At 45.9% G+C, this 21,570-nt stretch overlaps 1 protein-coding gene across 1 annotated transcript in view; it reads right to left on the bottom strand.

Annotated features, from left to right (window-relative positions):
* Nucleotides 1–256: 256 nt before the first annotated feature.
* Nucleotides 257–21,570, bottom strand: part of KBTBD12 (kelch repeat and BTB domain containing 12) — a gene marked incomplete at its 5' end in the record, with an annotated part of 47,566 nt that continues 26,252 nt past the window's right edge. The window contains one exon of the mRNA XM_084633454.1: nt 257–438. Within this exon, the coding sequence (XP_084489580.1) occupies nt 269–438 (170 nt within the window). The 3' untranslated portion in view covers nt 257–268. The remainder of the gene's footprint in view (nt 439–21,570) is intronic.

Here is a 21,570-nt window from a genome sequence, read left to right as displayed (position 1 = left end):
TCTATTCTGAGCTCTTCAGCTACAGCAGGCTTATTGGGATGGGAAGCCCATAGTACCAATCACAAAAGCTTGAAGTACCAATACTGAGTACATAGCAGTGGCTGAGATCACAGGTCTAAGGCACTGCTTGCTTGAGCATGTCACAGACTCATCTCTGTAGAACTCAATTTTCACCTCAGACCACTTCTGAGGTCAAGCTGCACATCTCTCTCTATTCTGAGCTCTTCAGCTACAGCAGAATCTGGAAGCACAAGGAACAACTGCATTTCTATTGATCCACTAGGTCAGAGGGTGGGGGGATAAGATCTCGGGGGTTCAGTCTAGCTACAAGGCAGACATCGTAGCTGTCATGCATGAGGACGTTGATGGCCACCACATTCCACTGGTTTTCCCACGTATCCAGCTCTAGGATCTCTTTGGTGATAATTTCATGGCGAGCTGAAAAATAGTAGCAACAACAAAATATCAAAGGCAAAGTCAACAGGGTCAAAGAAGTTTGCAAAAATAATGAATTAATCCTTCCTCTTTGTGAGGAACTTGTCATAAACAATCAGGGTAGAGCAACCACATTAAATCACAGCCATTCTTACAACAAAATGCTTTTTATTGAGGCTGACAAATCTTAACTTAACAAAAGAGCCACCAGAGAAGGGAAAATTTTGCTTCTTTAGATGCAGCGCCGCATTACACTTCCTGGAAAAAGGAAAAACCTTTTCTTTGCTAACACAGGACCTGAACTTTCCAGCAGTTTTGCTACTCAAAGCCAAGTTCTTTTCTATAAATGAAAAGGGCTTTCATTTTCCTCACTTTTTCTTTTCATTTCAAAGTTAGGTTCTCACAGCAAGTGACCTTAATCTAAACTTTGCTTACTTTGAGAAGAGGATGTCAATGTGTTTTGCTACTAGTCTCCTTCCTCCACATCAGATGACTCTCTAGATGGCTTTACTAAAAGCTGAGTCTCAAAGATTCGCAAGCACAGGCATTTCACAACCATCAGGAGAAGAACTATCACAATAAGAAACATTAAATACCCAACATATTTTCTCTGAGACTTAATAATCTGGTGACAGGTTTCATTGTGCAGTGTGTCCAGACTGGCACTCCCATTCATCTCTTCCTTGGAGGCTGCTCTTGATCCTTTTTTACATGCCCTCAAAACCTATGCCTTTATCTCTAGTGAGTGTATGTGAGAGCATTTGTACCTTTCCCTTCTTTGAGGCTGACAGCAATTTTGCTTTGTGGATCAACCAGCAAAGGAAAGAAGAGGAAAGAAAATGTTGAAGTTCCAGAGAGCTGCAAAGCTTGTAACCTTGGGAGCACAGGCCTTTCATTCTCTCCCATGAGAACAGTCTTAGCAGTTCCCCAGTCTTATCCACAACATCCATGTCTTCTTATGATTTAGGAGCAACAGGTGAAAACAATTGTGTCACAATGGCTCGATATCACGAGACCTAACATACATCCAGGGCTCTTCAACTGTCCTGGAAGGTTGGCTTTCAGGATGTGGGGGACAGTCATGTGGAAAAAAGAATTTCAGGATAAGTTTCCCCACCCTGATAACTGGGGGTAAATCTACATTAGTGTAGCTCCCCCACATCAACTGGTGTGGTGAGCACCCAAAGCCAACCCTGTTTCCAATTACCTGTGCCTTCTGCCATGTGTTCATTCCTAAAGAAACTATTCACCAACTCCAGTCACATCGTTTCTCATATGGTAACACAAAGAGATGCTTCTGTCTCAGTTCAGAACCTCAAATCATAATTTTTTCTCAGTTTTGCCCACAATTAATTGTGGAAGAGGGGAAAACAAGTTTGAACAAGGGGTAGGCTGCATTTGTCACTGAACTAAATCCTGAGCCCTTACTTTAGCTTTAATTCCCCTTCAGGAGTTTTCTTGAGTAAAGCCTGAATATAACCTGAGTAAGACCTCGTTAGGATTTGTCCCTATCTAAATACCCCTTGTTCCATTTCTTCATACAGCCCGGGGGGAGCTAACCAGTCGTGATGTTTTGCTTATCAAACTCATGCAGTTCAGCAAGGAAAGAGGAAGAATAATAGGTAGGAAAGCACCATCCATCCATGAAAGAAGAGAACAAGCTGCTAAAACACCCAGTTAAAATATGGAGAAGAAAGGTTTGATTGACAGAGACTGTAAACAAATGACATCTACAAGCACCAGCAAAGAGCTCTTGTTTCTATATGACCCAGCAGGAGTGAGAAGGGTTTCTTTCAAAGCAAACAGGAAGACACAAGCAGCCCCAGTATGTGACACTGGAAGCACCAGTCCTGTTATTTATTATTAGATCAACTCCTTTATGCCATAAATTATTATGCCAGGAATTTCTTTGGCGTGGATCACGACAAAATGAGACAATCGAGTGAGAAAATCAAACAGTGGAGCTGTCTAAAACATTCTGTGGAGGATTGCAACACTTGAAAAAAAAATCCTAATTAAAACATCAAAGGAAGATTCAGAAATCCTCCCCACAAGTCTTGCTGTGTCTTTTCCTGACCCTCATGACTCATAACCTTTAGTGTCTTTTGTTTCCCTTTTTTGTAGGCTGTTGTAACCAGTTTTGTTCCTCTCTCTACGAATTCTGTTTTCCAGCACATGGGGTGTTAGTTAACGCTCAACTCTTGAGAGAAAAAAAGAGAGTCTATGTTGTTGGAATAAAGGATGTAATAATTTCTCTAGTCTTATCTCGCTTAACTTAAAAGGAAACTACACCTATTTGGTTCACATAAAGAGAATTATCTGAGACAAAGAAAAAATATGTTAACAAGAAATGGGCTAAAATTGGTTCTTCATCTCTGAAGCCCTTTGAATTTTGGTGGGAATCAAATTCAAATCACTGAATTCAAATGTGGTTCTGTGATTCTGGTTCCAGATTTTGGGTCTAAAAACAGAAAGGACCAATGCTGCAGATCCAGTTTGTGCACAGCCAATGCATTCTTGCAAGGTTTCAGCCGAACAGGGTAGAAATCTCACAAAAAGAGATGATCTCGTAAGACTTCCACTGCTATGTAAGAGCTAAGTATTATTTATTGCCACTATTGTCTAATATTATTTTGGGCCAAAATTTTGCAAGAATACCTTGTGTGAGTTTGGGGCCATTGGTTCCAGTCTCTAGTCTGGATTCAGGCTTTAACGCGAATCCCAAACCTTAGCTTAGAGGTAACTCAAGTGATGCTCTAAGCACTGTCTCATCAGTTTCTCTGTTATTTTAATTATAATTTGTATTTCTAAGCTTCAATCTCTTATAGTAGCTTATTTTGCTGAAAAGTGATTTTATGAGTGCACAGTAGAACCTACACTCACTCAAGAGATCACCCTTATTGGGCAACTTGTCTTAAGAAACCACCCCACAGTATCCCCAAACAAATTTAGCACAGTTCTGCTCCACTTTTATATTCAACCACCTACATTAAGCAAATTATTTCTTTTTAGTGACTCAAATGGTCACTTAATAGATTTCACTGTTACACAAACTGAGATTTCATTCTGCTAGAGATACTGATTGAACCATCAGAAGTAATCCTGAGAGGTATTTTTTTGAGTAAGATCCATAAGATTTTCTCACAGGAGCCTACATAGAACAGACACGTTCTCCTACAATACACTGTGAATGGATTCAGAAAGTAGTCCAGTTTAATACTCCACGAAGAACAATGGGATATCCTGCTAGAAATCCAGCCAAGCACACAGACTAGTAAAGCACCAGTGGGGATGCAGTTCCATGGGTCTAGATTGGGTAGGACTTTGCAGAGGGGATGCTTCACCCATGGTAGGCTAGCTCCGGTTAACTCTGCCTATGGGCTTGTCTACAGACAGAAGCTGTACCACTTTAACATACTGGTAGAGTTAAAGCGGTGCAATACCCCTCTCCCCAGTGAGAATGCAGTTATATCACTATAAAAGTATTTATAACAGTATAGCTTATTCTTATATAAGAAGGGGAATAGGCTATACCAGTATAAGGCATCTTTATACCAGTATAACTTTGCCAGACTAGAGATTGTGTCGATTCAACTATATTGGTAAAAATCACACCCCTAACTGGCATAGTTATACTGGTGCAAAATCTGTGTACAGACCTAATACTGCACCTATAAAACCACCTTTTCCAGGCAATAAAGACCTTGTTTTGTAATTGAGGCTTTAATTTGCCAATAAAAATAACATTTCACATATGCAAACTATAGTATTCTGCACGTAGAATTTGCAGGCATAATCTTCAAAATCCTGCTTAACACTTTAGCCCATCAGCTCTTGGGGGGGGGGGGGGAGAGAGAGAGAGAGAGAGAGAGAGCTCTAGCAAGCTCTGTTCCTAGAGATGGCTGCCCAATTATCCAGCATTCATCAACCTAAAACACACAACAGTAACTAAGGCTGATATAAATGTTTTGTTTGTAAACAAAATGGTATCATTTTTTACATAACAATGTTCTTCTCTCCATGTGTTTAAAGCAGGATGAAACTGACAGAGAGAATGTTACTTTTCAATAAGATGGCCGCCTCCATCCATATGCTCAGAAACATCCAATTCTATTAAAAGCTATATTTTTTAATGCATTTCACTATCCAGCATTACTGGACTGATTTTTCATTGTATGATTTCTCATGCCACTTGAATCAAGATGGACCACTGCATGTTAAGACCTACAATATTGCTTCAGGCAATGCTATAAATATTTTATTTGTTTTTCTGTTCTGTCAAATTGCATTCCATATGTGGTTTGGGGGTAACAACTTTGCCTTGTGGATATAGGTTATGTATTACTTCTGATCTCTTTGATATTTATTTTCCATCTTGAAGTGTAAGCACCACTTGCAAATCTAGCCAAGTATTTGCATGGCCCCCCATCACTGTATTATCTGAGCTGCACAGTCATTAATGAATCTACCCCAACAACACCCTTATTTTATTGGTATTATTATTAATGTTTTACAAAAGGGAAACTGAGGCACAGGAAAATGAAGTGACTTGCCCAAGGTCACACAGGAATTCTGTAGCAGAGCTGGCAACTGGAACTCTGGAATTCCAGTCCACTGCTTTAACCATAAGAACATATGAGGAAAATATTTGAACAGCACTTTAGAGACAAGGGAACAAACTAAACCTTACTAATTTTACTTCAGTGGAGTTACACCAGGCACAAATTTGGTCCAGTATCTAATCAATCCTTAATAGCCCATTGGTGTAAATATTATTGCCTCCATTTTACAGATGAGGAAACTGATGCATGAAGTGATTAAGAGGCTTGACAAAGGCCACACGTATGTCACTTTCACAGCTGGAATTAGCATTCATGTGTCTGCTTCTCATCAGTAGGCTTCTGTGGTCTGTGAAATTCCTGTCCCAAGCTCCTTTATGCACAGCTGCTGATCTCAGTCCTGGCTTTTCCCCCCACATCGTCATACCACTTTTCTATGTCTGACACACACATCTCCATACTGCACCCTAACTCTTTGTCCTGGATCAGCTTCAAAACAGCCACTAAAACTCTAGCTGCTAAATTGTTAACTGGCTGCTCTTAGCTTTCCTTGAAGGATTCATTCAGGCATTACAGACCCACCAGATCCCCAAAATGTCTGGCAGATCCTCATTCTGGTCTTTATTCTCCAACACCTCCAGCCATTGGCGTTTAACAGCTATTCTAAATCTGACTTGTCACTGTTGAAATGCTTTGATTCCAGCATTGGTTTGTTTACCCAATGGGGTTTTTACCTGTCTTTTTAAGGTCCTTTACAATTTACACGTCTCTGATTTCTGTGATTCTCTGTACCAGAAAACACATGTAAGCAGTGTCAGGATGAGCTCCACCCTGACATCTGGTGGTGAGGTGTGGCAAGTTGTGGAAAAGAACTTCAGGGGCCGATCTCATTTGCATAGGCACACCCACCACGCCTAGAATGAGACCATAGCTGCCCAAATGGTCACTTTGGCTGCTGTGGGATCCCCAGTGTCTCTGTTATTGGGGCAGGAAGAATAAATTGCTATTACCCTGATTATGGGAACTGTGCTTGGAACTGTACGTGGCCTTTTGTTATGATGGAGGGATTCACCATCAACTAAGTAGCACTCGCTAGGCAAGGGTCATGGGTTCCAAAACTGTGTGAATGGAGAGAGGCTGGGGACAAGTATTAATACTTGGTGGCATGGGCCCCTTGGTGAGGGCCTTACATGCTGATTGCACTTCCTCCTCTCTCCACTGTGGAATATCAGAGCTAATTTTGATTTCATTAGAAGTCTAGTTATAGGCTGCTGAGCTCACTTTGGGCTGACAGTGCACCAGCACTGGGGCTCCCCTACTATAAGCTGAATTCACCTAAGAGCTGAAATCACTGAGTGTTGTGTTAAGTAGTGGGGGAGCCTGAAGATATATTGTGGAGCAATTTGCGGGACGGCTGGTGAAGCAGTTCGACGCGGAGCAGTGTGTGGATGGCAGGAGCTGCTTGTGGGCCGTGGAGCTGAGTGAAGGAGTTCGTGGGGCGGCTGGCGGAGCGGAGCGCAGCTGAGTGAAGGAGTTCGTGGGGCGGCTGGCGGAGCGGAGCGCAGCTGAGCGAAGGAGTTCGTGGGGCGGCTGGCGGAGCGGAGCGCCGCTATGGAGCTATGGGGCGGTCAGCTTCAGATCACGTAAGGTGCCTCTTACCCCTGTCCCATTTCCACCCAGATTGGGAGGTAAAGCTCCGCCGATAAACTTTCGAACTCTGGGGCTGCCCTGACCAGGGACAGAGACTTTTGGGGCATTGGACTTTTGGGACTTTGGGTGATTTGGGGTTGCTGGACTCAAGAACCAAAGGGAAAAGGGCATGCCCCAATTTGCCTGGGGTGGGGTTGTTTTTGCTCATGGGTTGTGTTATGAATCCTGTTGGTGGTGTTTCCCCAACATAATGCCACATTGTTTCTCTCTGTTATTAAAAGACTTTTGCTACACTCAGACTATGTGCTTGCGAGAGGGGAAGTATTGCCTCTTGGAGGCGCCCAGCGGGGGTGGTATATATTGGTCCCAGGTCACTGGGTGGGGGCTCGAGCCGGTTTGCATTGTGTTATTGGAATGGAACCCCTAGATATTGAACCCGGCCCTTGTTGCTGCCAACTCTGACGGGCAGAAGGGTTACATTTTTGGGGGCTCGTCCGGGATCGCCTGGGTCAGTACCCCTCGCAAGCACCTGTTGAGTGATCCACTACATTGGGAAACAATTTATATTTTTTTTTGTTTGTGCTTATATTTTGAGGAAATTACTGTTTGTATAATGGCTAATATGTCAGGTTTGTTGGGCCCTGGCTCAGCAGCTTCTAGCTCAGAGGCTGCAGCCTTGGCTGATGATTGGACAAAAGCTCTGGGGCAAATATTGGAAAAGGTTGTGCTTCCCCATGCTGAGTCAGACTCTTGTCGTAAGCTAAGATTATTTGCTGGGGAGGAGGAGTTTGAACCCTGGTTAGAGCATACCACTGAAATGCTGCAAGAGTGGGCCGTACCAGATGCAGAAAAGCGAAGATGCCTTATAGAGAGCCTTGGCGGCCCAGCATTAGATGTGATTCGCACCCTGAAGCTCATTGACCCTGGGGTCAGTGTGAAGGACTGCCTAGAGGCCCTTGAACACAACTTTGGGAGCGTAGAGGGCCCTGAAGACAGCTACTGTAAGTTCCTTAATTCCCGACAACAAAAGGGCGAGAAGGCTTCAGCCTACATACAGAGACTGGAGAGACTGCTTCAGAGAGCTGTCATGAGGGGAGCAGTGACTGCTGAGCAGATGGATCAGACCAGACTGGCTCAAATTGTAAGAGGAACTCAGTATCAGAACCCGATTCTACTTCATCTCCGGCTAAGAGAACGACGGGAACATCCCCCAAGTTACTCCCAGCTGATAAAAGAGGTCCGAGAGGAGGAAGAAAGGCAGGCTGCCAGTGAGTTTTGGGAAGCCCAAACATCGGAGCCAGCCAGCACAACACCACTGCAAATGGCCAGTGTACTGATGGTGAGCACCAGAGAGGAACTTGCCCAACAAATGCAGGTCCTGACGGAACGGATAGCTGAGCTGCAAAGTACCGTTGACCGAGTTAAGACTTCTAGGAATAAGAAGCCTCAAACTGTGGCGATTGAGAAGCCCGCACTTAGAGCCACCATCCCCCCCAGGCGAAGGGGGAAAGGTCAATTCTTCTGCTACCGATGTGGTCAGGATGGACACAGTGCTGCCAAGTGCCGTAATGAAGAAAACCCCTCCTTAGTGTATGGAAAGCTGAGGATCAGTTGGGAGAGATCCGGTAGCTGCCAGAGGGTCTGGGGACGGGGACCCCCCAGGTCTGCAGGATTTGAAGATTCCCCCAGAAAAGACTGTCCAGCTGGGATCCCTGCAGGACTGATAGGGCCTCGAGCAGAGGTCATGGTGAGGATCGAAGGGGTGGAGTGTAAAGCAGTGCTTGACACTGGATCTCAAGTGACTATTATATTTCAGTCATTCTACCAACAGATGCTTAGGCACCTGCCTATACAGCCACTGACTGGCCTTGGCCTATGTGGCCTCAGCATGGATGAATACCCCTATCAAGGGTATGTCATAGTGCACCTGGAATTCCCAGAGGAGGTTGCTGGGGTAAGAGAAGAGGTAGACACAGCTGCCTTAATATGCCCTGACCCTAAAGGGACTTCTGATGTGTCTGTGCTGATAGGGACCAACTCCAGTCTCTTCAAGGTACTCGCGGATTACTGCAGAAGGCGGGCTGGGGACCAGTACCTGAATACCCTGATGATCCATACGCTTTGTGCTGAAGCCTATAGGAAAATTGAGAGCGCTAAAAGGGACACATCTGAGCTACCGCTTGGGGCACTGAAGTACGCGGGCACAACCCCCTTAGTAGTGCCTGCAAGGACGGAGCAAGAAGTGCTTGTCATGAGTACCTGTCTGAAAGGCAGTAAAGGGACGTTAGCAATGATAGAGCAGCCGATGGGAGGAGAGCTCCCTGAAGGAGTGCTGGTCCCCAGTGGAGTCATAACCCTACCTGCTGAAGCCCAGGAAAGGGTGACTATATTGATTGCTAATGAAACGAGTCGTGATATTTTTGTGAAGCAAGGACAAAAGATAGCAGACCTCTTTGAGCCTGAGTCGATTGTAAAACCCCAGTATGAAACTCCAGTTTCGGCAATAGACCCAGCGAAGTTTGACTTTGGAGATTCACCAGTGTCCGAGGACTGGAAAGATCGCCTGAGGAAGAAACTTTGTGAAAGATCCAAGGTGTTCTCACTGCATGAGTGGGATGTGGGATGTGCAAAAGGAGTAGAGCACAATATCAGACTACATGACTCTCGACCTTTCAGGGAGAGATCTAGGAAGATTGCTCTCTCTGAGATGGAAGATGTGCGACATCATCTTCAGGAGCTGGCTGCGAATGGCATCATTACAGAGTCCCGCAGCCCATACGCCTCACCCATTGTGGTAGTCCGCAAAAAGAATGGGAAAATCCGGATGTGTATTGACTACCGCACCCTAAACAGCCGTACTGTGGTCGACCAGTACACTATGCCTCGAGTGCAAGACGCCTTAGACTGTTTGCTGGGAAGCCAGTGGTTCTCTGTGTTGGATCTTCGAAGTGGATACTACCAGATCCCTCTGGGAGAAGAAGATAAGGAGAAGACAGCCTTCATCTGCCCATTAGGGTTTTATGAGTTTGAACGCATGCCCCAAGGGATTTCTGGAGCACCTGCCACCTTTCAACGTCTCATGGAGAAAGTTGTGGGAGACATGAATTTACTGCAAGTGTTAGTTTATTTGGATGACCTGATTGTGTTTGGAAGAACCTTAGAGGAGCATGAAGAAAGACTTCTTAAAGTGCTTGATAGGTTGGAGGATTATGGTCTGAAGCTTTCAATTGACAAATGCCAGTTCTGCAGAACCTCAGTGAAGTATGTGGGTCACATTGTGTCCCAAGAAGGTGTGAGTACTGATCCTGATAAAATAGAAGCACTCACTACATGGCCACGTCCAAGTAACTACAGAGAACTCAAGACCTTCCTTGGATTTAGTGGCTACTACCGCAGATTTGTGAAAAACTATGCTACGATTGTAAAGCCTCTGAATGATCTTACCAGGGGACATCAGTTCAGCAAGAACAAATCTAAGTCCAAGAATAAGGGGAGGTCCCCAAAGCCTCCTGTGCAGAGACACAATGGCCCCTTTGCACCATTTGGGCCACGGTGGGATGAGAGATGTGAAAGGGCTTTTCGAGAAATCATTACTTGCCTAACTCATGCTCCAGTCCTAGTTTTTGCTGACCCAAGCAAACCATTTATCCTGCATACTGATGCCAGTTTGGAGGGTCTGGGAGCAGTCCTGTACCAGGAAGTGGAAGGCAAATGTAAACCTGTAGCCTTTGCCAGCCGAGGATTGTCTGATAGTGAAACTCGCTATCCCACCCACAAGCTGGAGTTTTTGGCCTTGAAATGGGCCATCACTGAGAAATTTCGAGACTACTTGTATGGTGCTCAGTTCCAGGTGTGGACAGATAACAATCCACTGACTTATGTGTTAACAAGTGCTAAGCTGGATGCTACAGGGCAGAGATGGGTGGCCGCCTTGGCTAGCTATGAGTTCAGCATTCAGTACCGATCAGGGAGAAGCAATGTAGATGCAGATGCATTGTCCAGGCGTCCGCAGGCTCCAGAAGTTGCTGTGATACCCACAGATGGAGTGAGAGCTATTTGCAGTGTGAGTCGCCGAGAGCCAGAGGCCCGTGAAGACTTTCAGGGATGTGTTGCAGAAGCTTTGGGCCTGCCCCCTGAATGCATGCCTTCTGCTTCGGTGAACTATATTGCATTAGACCAATCTCCTTTGCCCATGCTCAATGCGGCTGACTGGCAAGAAGCCCAGCGGCAAGATATTGACATTCGTGATACACTACTTGCCAAAAGGGAGGGGCGAAGCCCAACTGCGGTTGTCCCACCTAACCCGGAGGGTAAACTACTATTGAGAGAATGGACCAAACTAAAACTGATTCAGGGAGTGCTACACCGAATGACCACTGACCCTTTACAAAAACAACGAGCACAACTAGTACTGCCAAAAAAGTACAGAGCCCTGGCCATGAGGGCCCTGCATGATGACTTTGGGCATTTAGGGATGGAGAGGACCCTGGAACTTATTCGTAGTAGGTTCTATTGGCCCCGAATGGCTGAAGATGTTCGCAGGAAATGTGAGACTTGCGCTCGATGTGTTCAAAGGAAAACTCTGCCCACGAGGGCTGCATATCTCAAGAACATCACCAGCAACAAACCTTTGGAGTTGGTATGCATTGATTTCTTGTCTGTAGAGGTAGACAAGAGGAATGTTGGAAACATTCTAGTAGTGACTGACCATTTTACACGGTATGCACAAGCATATCCCACACGTGATCAGAGGGCCACCACCGTTGCTCGAGTATTGTGGGACAAATATTTCTCAGTCTATGGATTCCCGGCTCGGATACACTCTGATCAGGGGCGGGATTTTGAGAGTCACCTTCTGAAGGAGGTGCTGAAGATAGCAGGAATTAAAAAGTCTAGGACAACGCCTTATCACCCCCAAGGTGATCCTCAGCCAGAGAGGTTCAATCGAACCCTATTAGATATGTTGGGAACTTTGCGACCAGAGCAGAAGGCAACCTGGAGCCAGCATGTCGCATTTCTGGTGCATGCCTACAATGCCACAAAGAACGATGCTACGGGAGTCACCCCATATCTCTTGATGTTTGGGCGAGAACCAAGATTACCCATAGACTTGTGCTTTGGTGTATCAGAGGATGGAGATAGCTATGAAACTCATCAGCAATATGTATCCCGACTAAGAGAAAAGCTGCGGGATGCTTATCGCTTAGCTACCGCTGCGGCTCGGAAGAACGCAGACCGCAACAAACATCGATATGATGCTAGAGTGCGTTCGCAGGAGCTCCAGCCGGGGGACAGAGTCCTGCTGCGAAATTTGGGTATTGCTGGCAAACACAAGATAGCTGACAGATGGAAGGCAATACCTTACCTGGTGATGGAAAAGCTGGGAGATCTGCCGGTCTACAAGATCAAACCTGAAGACGGTCCAGGGCAAATAAAGACGGTGCATAGAAACCTTTTGCTCCCTGTGGGGGAATTGGTAAGCACCCCTTGTGAGATGGGCCACGGCAGGGCCGCCGGGCAGAACAGAGGTGCTAGACCAAAGCCGCCATCCAACACAGACAGTGGGCCCCCTGCAGCTAACTTACCCCTATTCTGCACATCTGAGAGTGAGTCTGAGGAGGAAGACACAACCCTGGTGTATCCTGGGATGGAGACAAGATTTCAGTCTCGATCAGCTGAACCAAACGAGAGTTCTCCCTTTTCCGCCCTAAACCCATTGGCGGAACTATTTAGGCCCCTTTCTGATACCCCGGTGCTGCTGATGAGACCCCCCTGTGATGACAAACACAGGTTATTGGACAATGGGGACAGACAGGTAGAGGATGTCCTGGGCACCTTGGACCCTCCAGCGTTAGAACTAGGAGTGCAGGGGCCTACGCCAGTAGCCGAGGGACCCTCCAGGGAAGCCTCTCCATCCGTCACTCAAGAGGATGTTCCCCTTACTTCGGCAACAGAGATTCTCAATAGACGAGACAGGGTGATAAGACCAGTGAAACGGTTAACTTATGATGCACCTGGGGTGACTAGTGAGGAGCCAATACATTTAGCACACAGGCTTGTGGAAGCTAAAGTGGGCTTCCTGAGGCCCTTTGGAGGAAACCAATGAGTTGGTATAAAGGGAGTGTGATTTGTCGGGACGACAAAGTCTCGGCTGGGGGGAGGATGTAAGCAGTGTCAGGATGAGCTCCACCCTGACATCTGGTGGTGAGGTGTGGCAAGTTGTGGAAAAGAACTTCAGGGGCCGATCTCATTTGCATAGGCACACCCACCACGCCTAGAATGAGACCATAGCTGCCCAAATGGTCACTTTGGCTGCTGTGGGATCCCCAGTGTCTCTGTTATTGGGGCAGGAAGAATAAATTGCTATTACCCTGATTATGGGAACTGTGCTTGGAACTGTACGTGGCCTTTTGTTATGATGGAGGGATTCACCATCAACTAAGTAGCACTCGCTAGGCAAGGGTCATGGGTTCCAAAACTGTGTGAATGGAGAGAGGCTGGGGACAAGTATTAATACTTGGTGGCATGGGCCCCTTGGTGAGGGCCTTACATGCTGATTGCACTTCCTCCTCTCTCCACTGTGGAATATCAGAGCTAATTTTGATTTCATTAGAAGTCTAGTTATAGGCTGCTGAGCTCACTTTGGGCTGACAGTGCACCAGCACTGGGGCTCCCCTACTATAAGCTGAATTCACCTAAGAGCTGAAATCACTGAGTGTTGTGTTAAGTAGTGGGGGAGCCTGAAGATATATTGTGGAGCAATTTGCGGGACGGCTGGTGAAGCAGTTCGACGCGGAGCAGTGTGTGGATGGCAGGAGCTGCTTGTGGGCCGTGGAGCTGAGTGAAGGAGTTCGTGGGGCGGCTGGCAGAGCGGAGCGCAGCTGAGTGAAGGAGTTCGTGGGGCGGCTGGCGGAGCGGAGCGCAGCTGAGCGAAGGAGTTCGTGGGGCGGCTGGCGGAGCGGAGCGCCGCTATGGAGCTATGGGGCGGTCAGCTTCAGATCACGTAAGGTGCCTCTTACCCCTGTCCCATTTCCACCCAGATTGGGAGGTAAAGCTCCGCCGATAAACTTTCGAACTCTGGGGCTGCCCTGACCAGGGACAGAGACTTTTGGGGCATTGGACTTTTGGGACTTTGGGTGATTTGGGGTTGCTGGACTCAAGAACCAAAGGGAAAAGGGCATGCCCCAATTTGCCTGGGGTGGGGTTGTTTTTGCTCATGGGTTGTGTTATGAATCCTGTTGGTGGTGTTTCCCCAACATAATGCCACATTGTTTCTCTCTGTTATTAAAAGACTTTTGCTACACTCAGACTATGTGCTTGCGAGAGGGGAAGTATTGCCTCTTGGAGGCGCCCAGCGGGGGTGGTATATATTGGTCCCAGGTCACTGGGTGGGGGCTCGAGCCGGTTTGCATTGTGTTATTGGAATGGAACCCCTAGATATTGAACCCGGCCCTTGTTGCTGCCAACTCTGACGGGCAGAAGGGTTACACACATAATGTTCTCTCCATATAGCATGACTACAACACCTCCCGCCACATTATTCATGGCCATTCATAGCTGCCTTCCTAATTACCTGTTACAATGTTACAAGCTTGGGGGCAGGGGAATGCACATGCTTTTGCTGCAATGGGTTAAATGGTTTGTTAGCCTGTCATCATGGGAGACATGAAATCCTGACTTGCAATTGGACAAAAGAGGAAAATGTTTTCTCCAGGTACTCAATCCCATTTCTGTCCATCACTAGGAGCCAGATCATGAGCCATCCTGTGTGCCCATGCAGGGGAGCATGGGGGCATACGGTGCTCCCTAACTCCTCTGAGCTGGCTACTCACATCACAGAGCACACCCTTTGCAGAGTCACTACATCTCCTTATCTGTGCATGTGTGCAGGGAACAGGGAAAGCCTGGGCTTCACCCCTCAGCACACTGGCCAGTGCACATTGTGCCAGGCTTAGAATTGGTGCAGGGTACGGACCCACCAGAGCTCGGGGAGAACTAGGAGGCACATTGTGGCTTGGGTGTACAGTGGTGCGATGTATCTTACAGTTCGGTGCATCTGTTCAGAGAATGAACCCAATTCAGACAAGGCCTCTATCGATCTGCCTACCTAGCGTCTAATGCTTCTAGCCCCCCAGTCTCAACTTCATGAGCGGTCAGTGCACTCATGACCTATACGCTGTTTTTAAAAGTTGGATGTGGTGGCTTAGAGGGAGGACCTCCCATTTCCACTGCTATTTCAACTGTCTTTGTTTGGGTTTCAATATCCAGAGCCTTTCTAATTATTTATCCTTTTATCTTGCATTCCTTACGCTCATGCGTACTCTCCTCAGGCCTGATTTTGTTCCCACTGAAGTTAATGGCAAAACTCACATTAACTTCAACGGTCACAAGATTAGGTGCATTGACTTCAGTAGCACATGAGTAAGGGCTGCAGGACCAGGCCTTTACAGAAACAGAATTACTGGTCCCACTCTACGCTAAGATCCCATTGATAAATGGTTTAGAAAGGATTAATAAATGTTATAAGCATGTTGTAGACACAAGCAGTATATTGTTATGAGGTGTGTGAAACATTGTTAGGGGTTAAATTAAAACTTCATTCAAACTGATGTGTGACCAAGTCCCACATTTAAGACAGTTGTAAGAGACACTTAAGGGTCACACCTAAAACAAACCCTAACAGAGTCTGCTCAGAAACTAGCAGCAGGTGAGCGGAGGGTTTGACTAGGCATTGTGACCAGGTGGGCTGGTGTGTGGGTGGAGAGCACACACACTGAAATGGTGAACAGGTAAGAATAGAACAAAAGCAGAGGCAAAAAACCACAAGAAAGCTTAGCAGTAGCCTCTCAGCACAGGGTGTCCCTGGATAAAGCTACAGAGACAGCTTTTGGGTCTAAAGCAGCTTGGGTAGGATTGCCAACCCTTCAGGATTGTCCTGGAGTCTCCAGGAATTAAAGATTAATATTTAATTAAAGATTATGTTAGGTGATGAAACCTCCAGAAATACGGCCAGCCAAAACTGGCAACCCTAGGCTTGGGCTGAAAGCTAAGAAAGTGCTCCTTTTGTTCTTGGTTCCTTCTGCATTCAGAGACACAGGACTTTGTACATTCTTTATAAGTGAACAAAACTGCATCAAAGAAATCCCGACTATCACCAGTTTCTGCTGCTAGCTGGAACAACCTACTAGACCCCACATTTTGGCCCCAGGGGGTAACAATATGTTATAGACAGTTATAAGTACATCAGCAGATGTTATACATGGCTGTAAGCCATGTTTATAAGCAACCTATTGGACTCTATAACAATTGTTGAACATTTATTGAACATTTATTAACACTTTCTAAACTAGATATAAATAGAAACTTGATCTGAAGTGTGACTGGATTACTAATATCTTCCCATCAAACACGGGGTCAAATTCAGAACCCGTAGCAAGCAGGTGCAGATCGTCATTGCTTCTGAGACCTATATCAGCCTTAGTTACTGTTGTGTGTTTTAGGTTGATGAATGCTGGATAAGTGGGCAGCCATTTCTAGGAACAGAGCTTGCTAGAGCTCTCTCTCTCTCTCTCTCTCTCTCTCCCCCAAGAGCTGAATTACATATTACTCTGGTTAGTGTGAAAATTAGGTGAAAGGTCATTCAGCAGCTTCTTAGTGTGGATTCCACATGCAGGCTTGATAGATGGTTGAGAGCCTGCAGCTTGACAGCTTATGATGAGCTAGATCTGTGCAAAACAAAACAGGGATTCTGCATCCCATTTATTAATAGGAAAATGTATTCAAAACATAATAACTGTGGACAGGAGAACTTTAAATATTCAGTGTTACCTAGTAAATTCTAACTGATCAGGGAAACAAGCAGGGTTGCAAACAGGCAGCAATCAGCCAAGAACTTGCCCTCCTGCTTTATTTAACTGGGAACATAGCAGGGTGCTTCAGAAACAGTTTTGTTCCAATCCCACATCCCCCAAACTTCACAAGTACAGTATTTACTGTGCCAGGCTCCTTAATATGTCTAAATTTAATTTGCTTCAAGTAATGTACTGTAACCACTATAATCCAAAACAAGCACAACAATTATTCTCCATCTAAATCATATAACAGATGAGACTGAAGGGAGCAGACGTTATGGTAGATTAGTCAAAATAAAAAACCGTTAAGCTAGTCCACTCTCAGGAAAGGATGGTGCTGAGATCCAAACTCATTAGCTCAGCTGGAATACAGTAATTACAACATGGCACTGCCCTGCTAGAAACTAAACACTATTCCAATTTATATATTTGTTTTCAAGAGCACGTCATGTAAATGATGATGATGAGGCAGTTAAATACATTTGGGTTAGCTATTTAAATATCTGTATTGTGACAGGATCGGGCCGGATGGCTGCAGGAGGGTAATAGAAGGCAGATATATTAGCCCCAGCTTAAGTAGGTCCCTTTTCCCTGGGTAAGGTAACAGGGACGGTTCCAGAACAATCAGGAACCTTCTGGAGACAATTAAGATAGACGGGCTGATTAGAACACCTGCAGCCAATCAAGAAGCTGCCACAATCAATTAAGGCAGGCTAATCAGGGCACCTGGGTTTTAAAAAGGAGCTCACTTCAGTTTGTGGTGCACGTGTAAGGAGCTGGGAGCAAGAGGCGCTAGGAGCTGAGAGTGAGAACGCTGACTGTTGGAGGACTGAGGAGTATAAGCATTATCAGACACCAGGATGAAGGTCCTATGGTGAGGATAAAGAAGGTGTTGGGAGGAGGTCATTGGGAAGTAGCCCAGGGAGTTGTAACTGTCGCACAGCTGTTCCAGGAGGCACTCTAGACAGCTACATTCCACAGGGTCCTGGGCTGGAACCCAGAGTAGAGGGCGGGCCCGGGTTCCCCCCAAACCTCCCAACTCCTGGTCAGACACAGGAGGAGTTGACCTGGACTGTGGATTCACGAAAACGGCCAAACTGAGGGCTGCCGTGAAGCTCCAAGGCGAGCAGATCTGCCAATAAGTGCAATACCCACCAAAGTAGAAGAGGAACTTTGTCACAGTATAGAAACGTAACAATTCCATGATTGTCTAGGACTTCATGAGTGTCCCTATGCTGCATGCCGTGGCTACTTGGAACTTCATAATAACTACAAGGATGTAACTCAGGCCCTCCTGCTCCAAAATCAGAGACTCCCCTACCACTTAAGCCAAAGGAGAATCTCCAGTTGTTATTAACAGGATGGGTCCTATGACACACAGTTAAGCATCTCTGATTTCATCCAGGAGAAGGCAGTGGTGCACAAACATACTAGCTACGTCTTTAATTCATTGTAGCAACATTGGTATAAACATATATTACTGCTCTGAACTGTATTTGAGGTAGAGAAGGGGTTAACTGCCACTTCAAATACACCTAGCTCAGTATCAAGTGGATTTAATTGATGAGGTTCGGAAGGACTTTTATATGTGATGGACCAATAGCAGCAGACCCTGTGTTTGAGGTAGGGCCTTTAATAGCTGAATTCAGGTAGTTTTCCTTTTGTTTTGCAAAACAGCCAAGGACATATGAGGGTGGGTAGTTTTGAGTGACAGCCTAGGCACGTGCTCTTAGCAAACAATAGTATTTAATTTTTAAAAATAATTTAAGAATTATATCTGCATGTATGCCCAGAATTTATTCCTACAACTCTACTAATTATACAATTGGGTCAATATCTGTAAACAAAAACCCCTAGCAAAAGTACAGCTTCTACCAATTCCTCAATTGATTCAAACCCTCCCCCAAGCCTAGGAAAGCACATAAGCTTGACAACATGATGTGAAGGTCAACAAATTTGCACCTTGGCAAACCTAGAGTGAAAGCAAATAACCCACTTCTAACAAACACGCACACCCCCCCACACACACCCCTCCACGATTTTAACCCATGAACATTTTTATCTTCAGAATCAGTGAAAGAAATAGGAAACTTAACTGGCAGGCATTTTATAAATATGTAATGCTGAATAACTTAACATGAGCTTGCCACATCCTTCAGTGAAGCATGCTAATGTGACTGCTTATGCCATACACACAGCTCGAAACACTAATAGCTGTCACCCTGTGCAGGGTCTAGGATTTCATTTTATGTAAAAAGGCAAAGGAAATATAAAATGTATCAACAAGACCATTATGCAGGCAAGCTACAAAAGCTGGTTTAAAATCCGTAGCTATGGCAGTAGCTCAGCAAAACATCTAGTAGAACACGAGATGGCTATTGCCCATTGCATTATTCTGAATGTTCACTTTAAGAGCAGCTTGTCTGCAAAACTATAGATTAATTGTCAACAAGATTTTAATTAATTAAAACACCATATTTCTGCGCATCTTGCTGGGGGCTGCAATATTGCTGACAGATAGCATTTGTGACACTGGAATGCCTGGGGGAGCAGAGCGTCAGAGACAAATAGATTAATAATTCCTCCTGACTTAATATTAGTTCACTTCTTAGGAGAACCAAGACAGTTAATGTGGACACCATTGTTTTAGTGGCTACAGAATTAAGCTTCCCAAGTCAAGTTAAAGCAGATTTGAAACTGGAATTTCAGCAGAACAGAAATGGTTTTTCACATACCTAGAATGGCCATTGTCAGAAGTAATATTACGGGAAGATAGCGCCTCTCAGCAGGACAACACACATGAGCCAGGGTCCAGATCTGGATCAAGGATCAAACTAAAAAAAAGTGGTACTTTCCAAAGCTCCACCCACAAATCAAACCCTGCTCTACAGGAAACATCCAAACAAAATGCCATTATGCCATCCCTGGGGTTCAGAGGCCTACCAGGGCTCAGCTTACCCTTGGTGAGTCTTGGAGACATCTTGGGCTCAGCTCACCCTTGCACACTCTGCACTGTTTGGCATGCTCTTCTGGGTTCAGCTCACTCTCAGCAAAGCTCAGTAGGTCCACTGACTCCCCCTTCGTGGGGCTTTGGATTGTTGCCTGTACAGTTGCTCCTCCCGTGCTGCTGAGGTGGCTGTTACTGCTACTCTGGCTGTACTCTCTCAGGCAGGCTGAGAGACTTGAGAAGTGGCAATGAGTGGAGCCCCCAATGACGGGAGTTTAAAGCAGTGGCAGCCCAGGGACTTGGTGGCAGGAGCAGTAGCCAGTGTGCGGTATTGACTTTCCCCTCATTCAAGTCTGGGGCCTTCAGGTAGTTGACAGCTGGTGCTTTTGAGCCCAGGTGTGTGTTTGCATGTGGTGCCTCTGGCCTCTGATTCTCCAGGGGTGCCGATAACAACTCAAGATGGCTGTTGAGTGTCAGCTAGGCAGTGTGAAGGGCACAGGAGCAAAATCAAAATGGCAGCCAGCCAAAAACACAAAACAAAAACATACCATACCAGTTCACTAAGGAGGTGCAATCTGAGCCCTGGGCTGGATCCAGATTAGGTTTAAGTACAAGCAAAGATGAATCAGGCTGTGGGGGTTGGACTGATTTATTATTATAGGGAGAGCTGGTAGCAACCTTGATATTTAGGTTGCCTAACAACTTCCATTATAAAAATTGCTTTTGACCTTTTTGGAGAAGCTCTGACACCTCCAGAGTTCACAGCAGCAAGCACCCCTTTGAAATTCGGCTGAGGTTACAGATGTGCCATGAGCTTGTCCTGTGAAATACCGTTTAGGTTTGGCTGAGTGATAAACATCTGAAAATTACCAGACCCCTTTCTCTCTGTTGCAGGGCCGCCCAGAGGGGGGACAAGTGGGGCAATTTGCCCCAGGCCCAAGGCCCTGCAGGGGCCCCCAGGAGAGTTTTCAGCGAAGTGCCCCGAAGCAGAAGGACCGCACCGCCAAAGACCCCAGGCCCCCTGAATCCTCTGGGCAGCCCTGCTCCATTGTGTGCCTGAGGAAAACGTTGCCAGAATGCCAAAATAGCAGCCAAACAGGAATATTCTAGAGAGCTGCGCCCAGGCTGCTCCAAAGCAGCAGAAACACTATTTTGGAAATGCTTGGGAGCTGCTGGAGCAGCTATGTGAGGGTGAGTGGAGCCCAGCTAGGCTTCCTCCATAAACCCCAGTCCTCACCCCAGCCCGAACCCAACACATAGCACCAGGGGCTCGTTCCTCCTCCTGCCTCAGTGGCACCACATGGGGCAGGAGCTCCCACAATGTCCAGGGGACATGGCAGAGAAGAGAGAGAACCAGGCTTACCCCAACCACGCCTCTGGGCCCAGCACACGGTCCCATCTGCCCATTTTTGCCTCTGGAATAATAGCCTTTTGCTGCCAGTTAGTCCTGCAGTATGAGTGGTCAATGTCTGTGCTATCATGCTGATGACCTAGAGTTCAAACCCTCTTGATGATGTGTGATTGGTGGTTGCTAGAGTTGTGCATAATAAAATCTGGCTTTACCTTTCTCCTTTAATGAAACCCTTGGAAATTGCACCCCCCAAAAAAAAAACACTATGTAAAGGAACATGATTTAATTTGCAAAGTCAAGTGTTTGAAAGTAAGAAAACCAAACCTCCGGATTGACGGTTGTCAGTGCAGCTGTATTTTGGCCCCCTTATGCACAGGCATTAGGGATGCAGTTTTCAGTGACATGATTGCATCCTATTCTTCCTGCAGGGACCCTGCCTCATTAGTGCATTCAGGGCAGAACGGAAGTTGTACTGGCAACTGTAAAACTGACATTTACTAACTTCCAAGTGCTGGATTTGCAAGCTAAATAAAAAACCCCAACTACATTAAAAGAACATTATGTCATTATTTATTTTGCACTAGTGGGGACCCATTATGCTGGCATTGTACAAACACATAACAGAAAGATTGCAAGAGGGGCAAATCAAAAAGCATCCACTCAAACCTAATTTCTGATAGTCCATAGATCCATACCCTGAAGGGATAATTTTGATCATCTAGTCTGACTTCCCATCTAATGCACCCACAAAACTTCATTTGAGATTAAATTTCAGGA

The sequence above is a fragment of the Lepidochelys olivacea genome (genome assembly GCF_965140295.1).
Source record: "Lepidochelys olivacea isolate rLepOli2 genome assembly, chromosome: 7".
In the NCBI taxonomy this organism is placed as follows: domain Eukaryota; kingdom Metazoa; phylum Chordata; order Testudines; family Cheloniidae; genus Lepidochelys; species Lepidochelys olivacea.
Note: the sequence above shows the minus strand (reverse complement) of the source record. Positions and strands in the feature narration are given on the sequence as shown.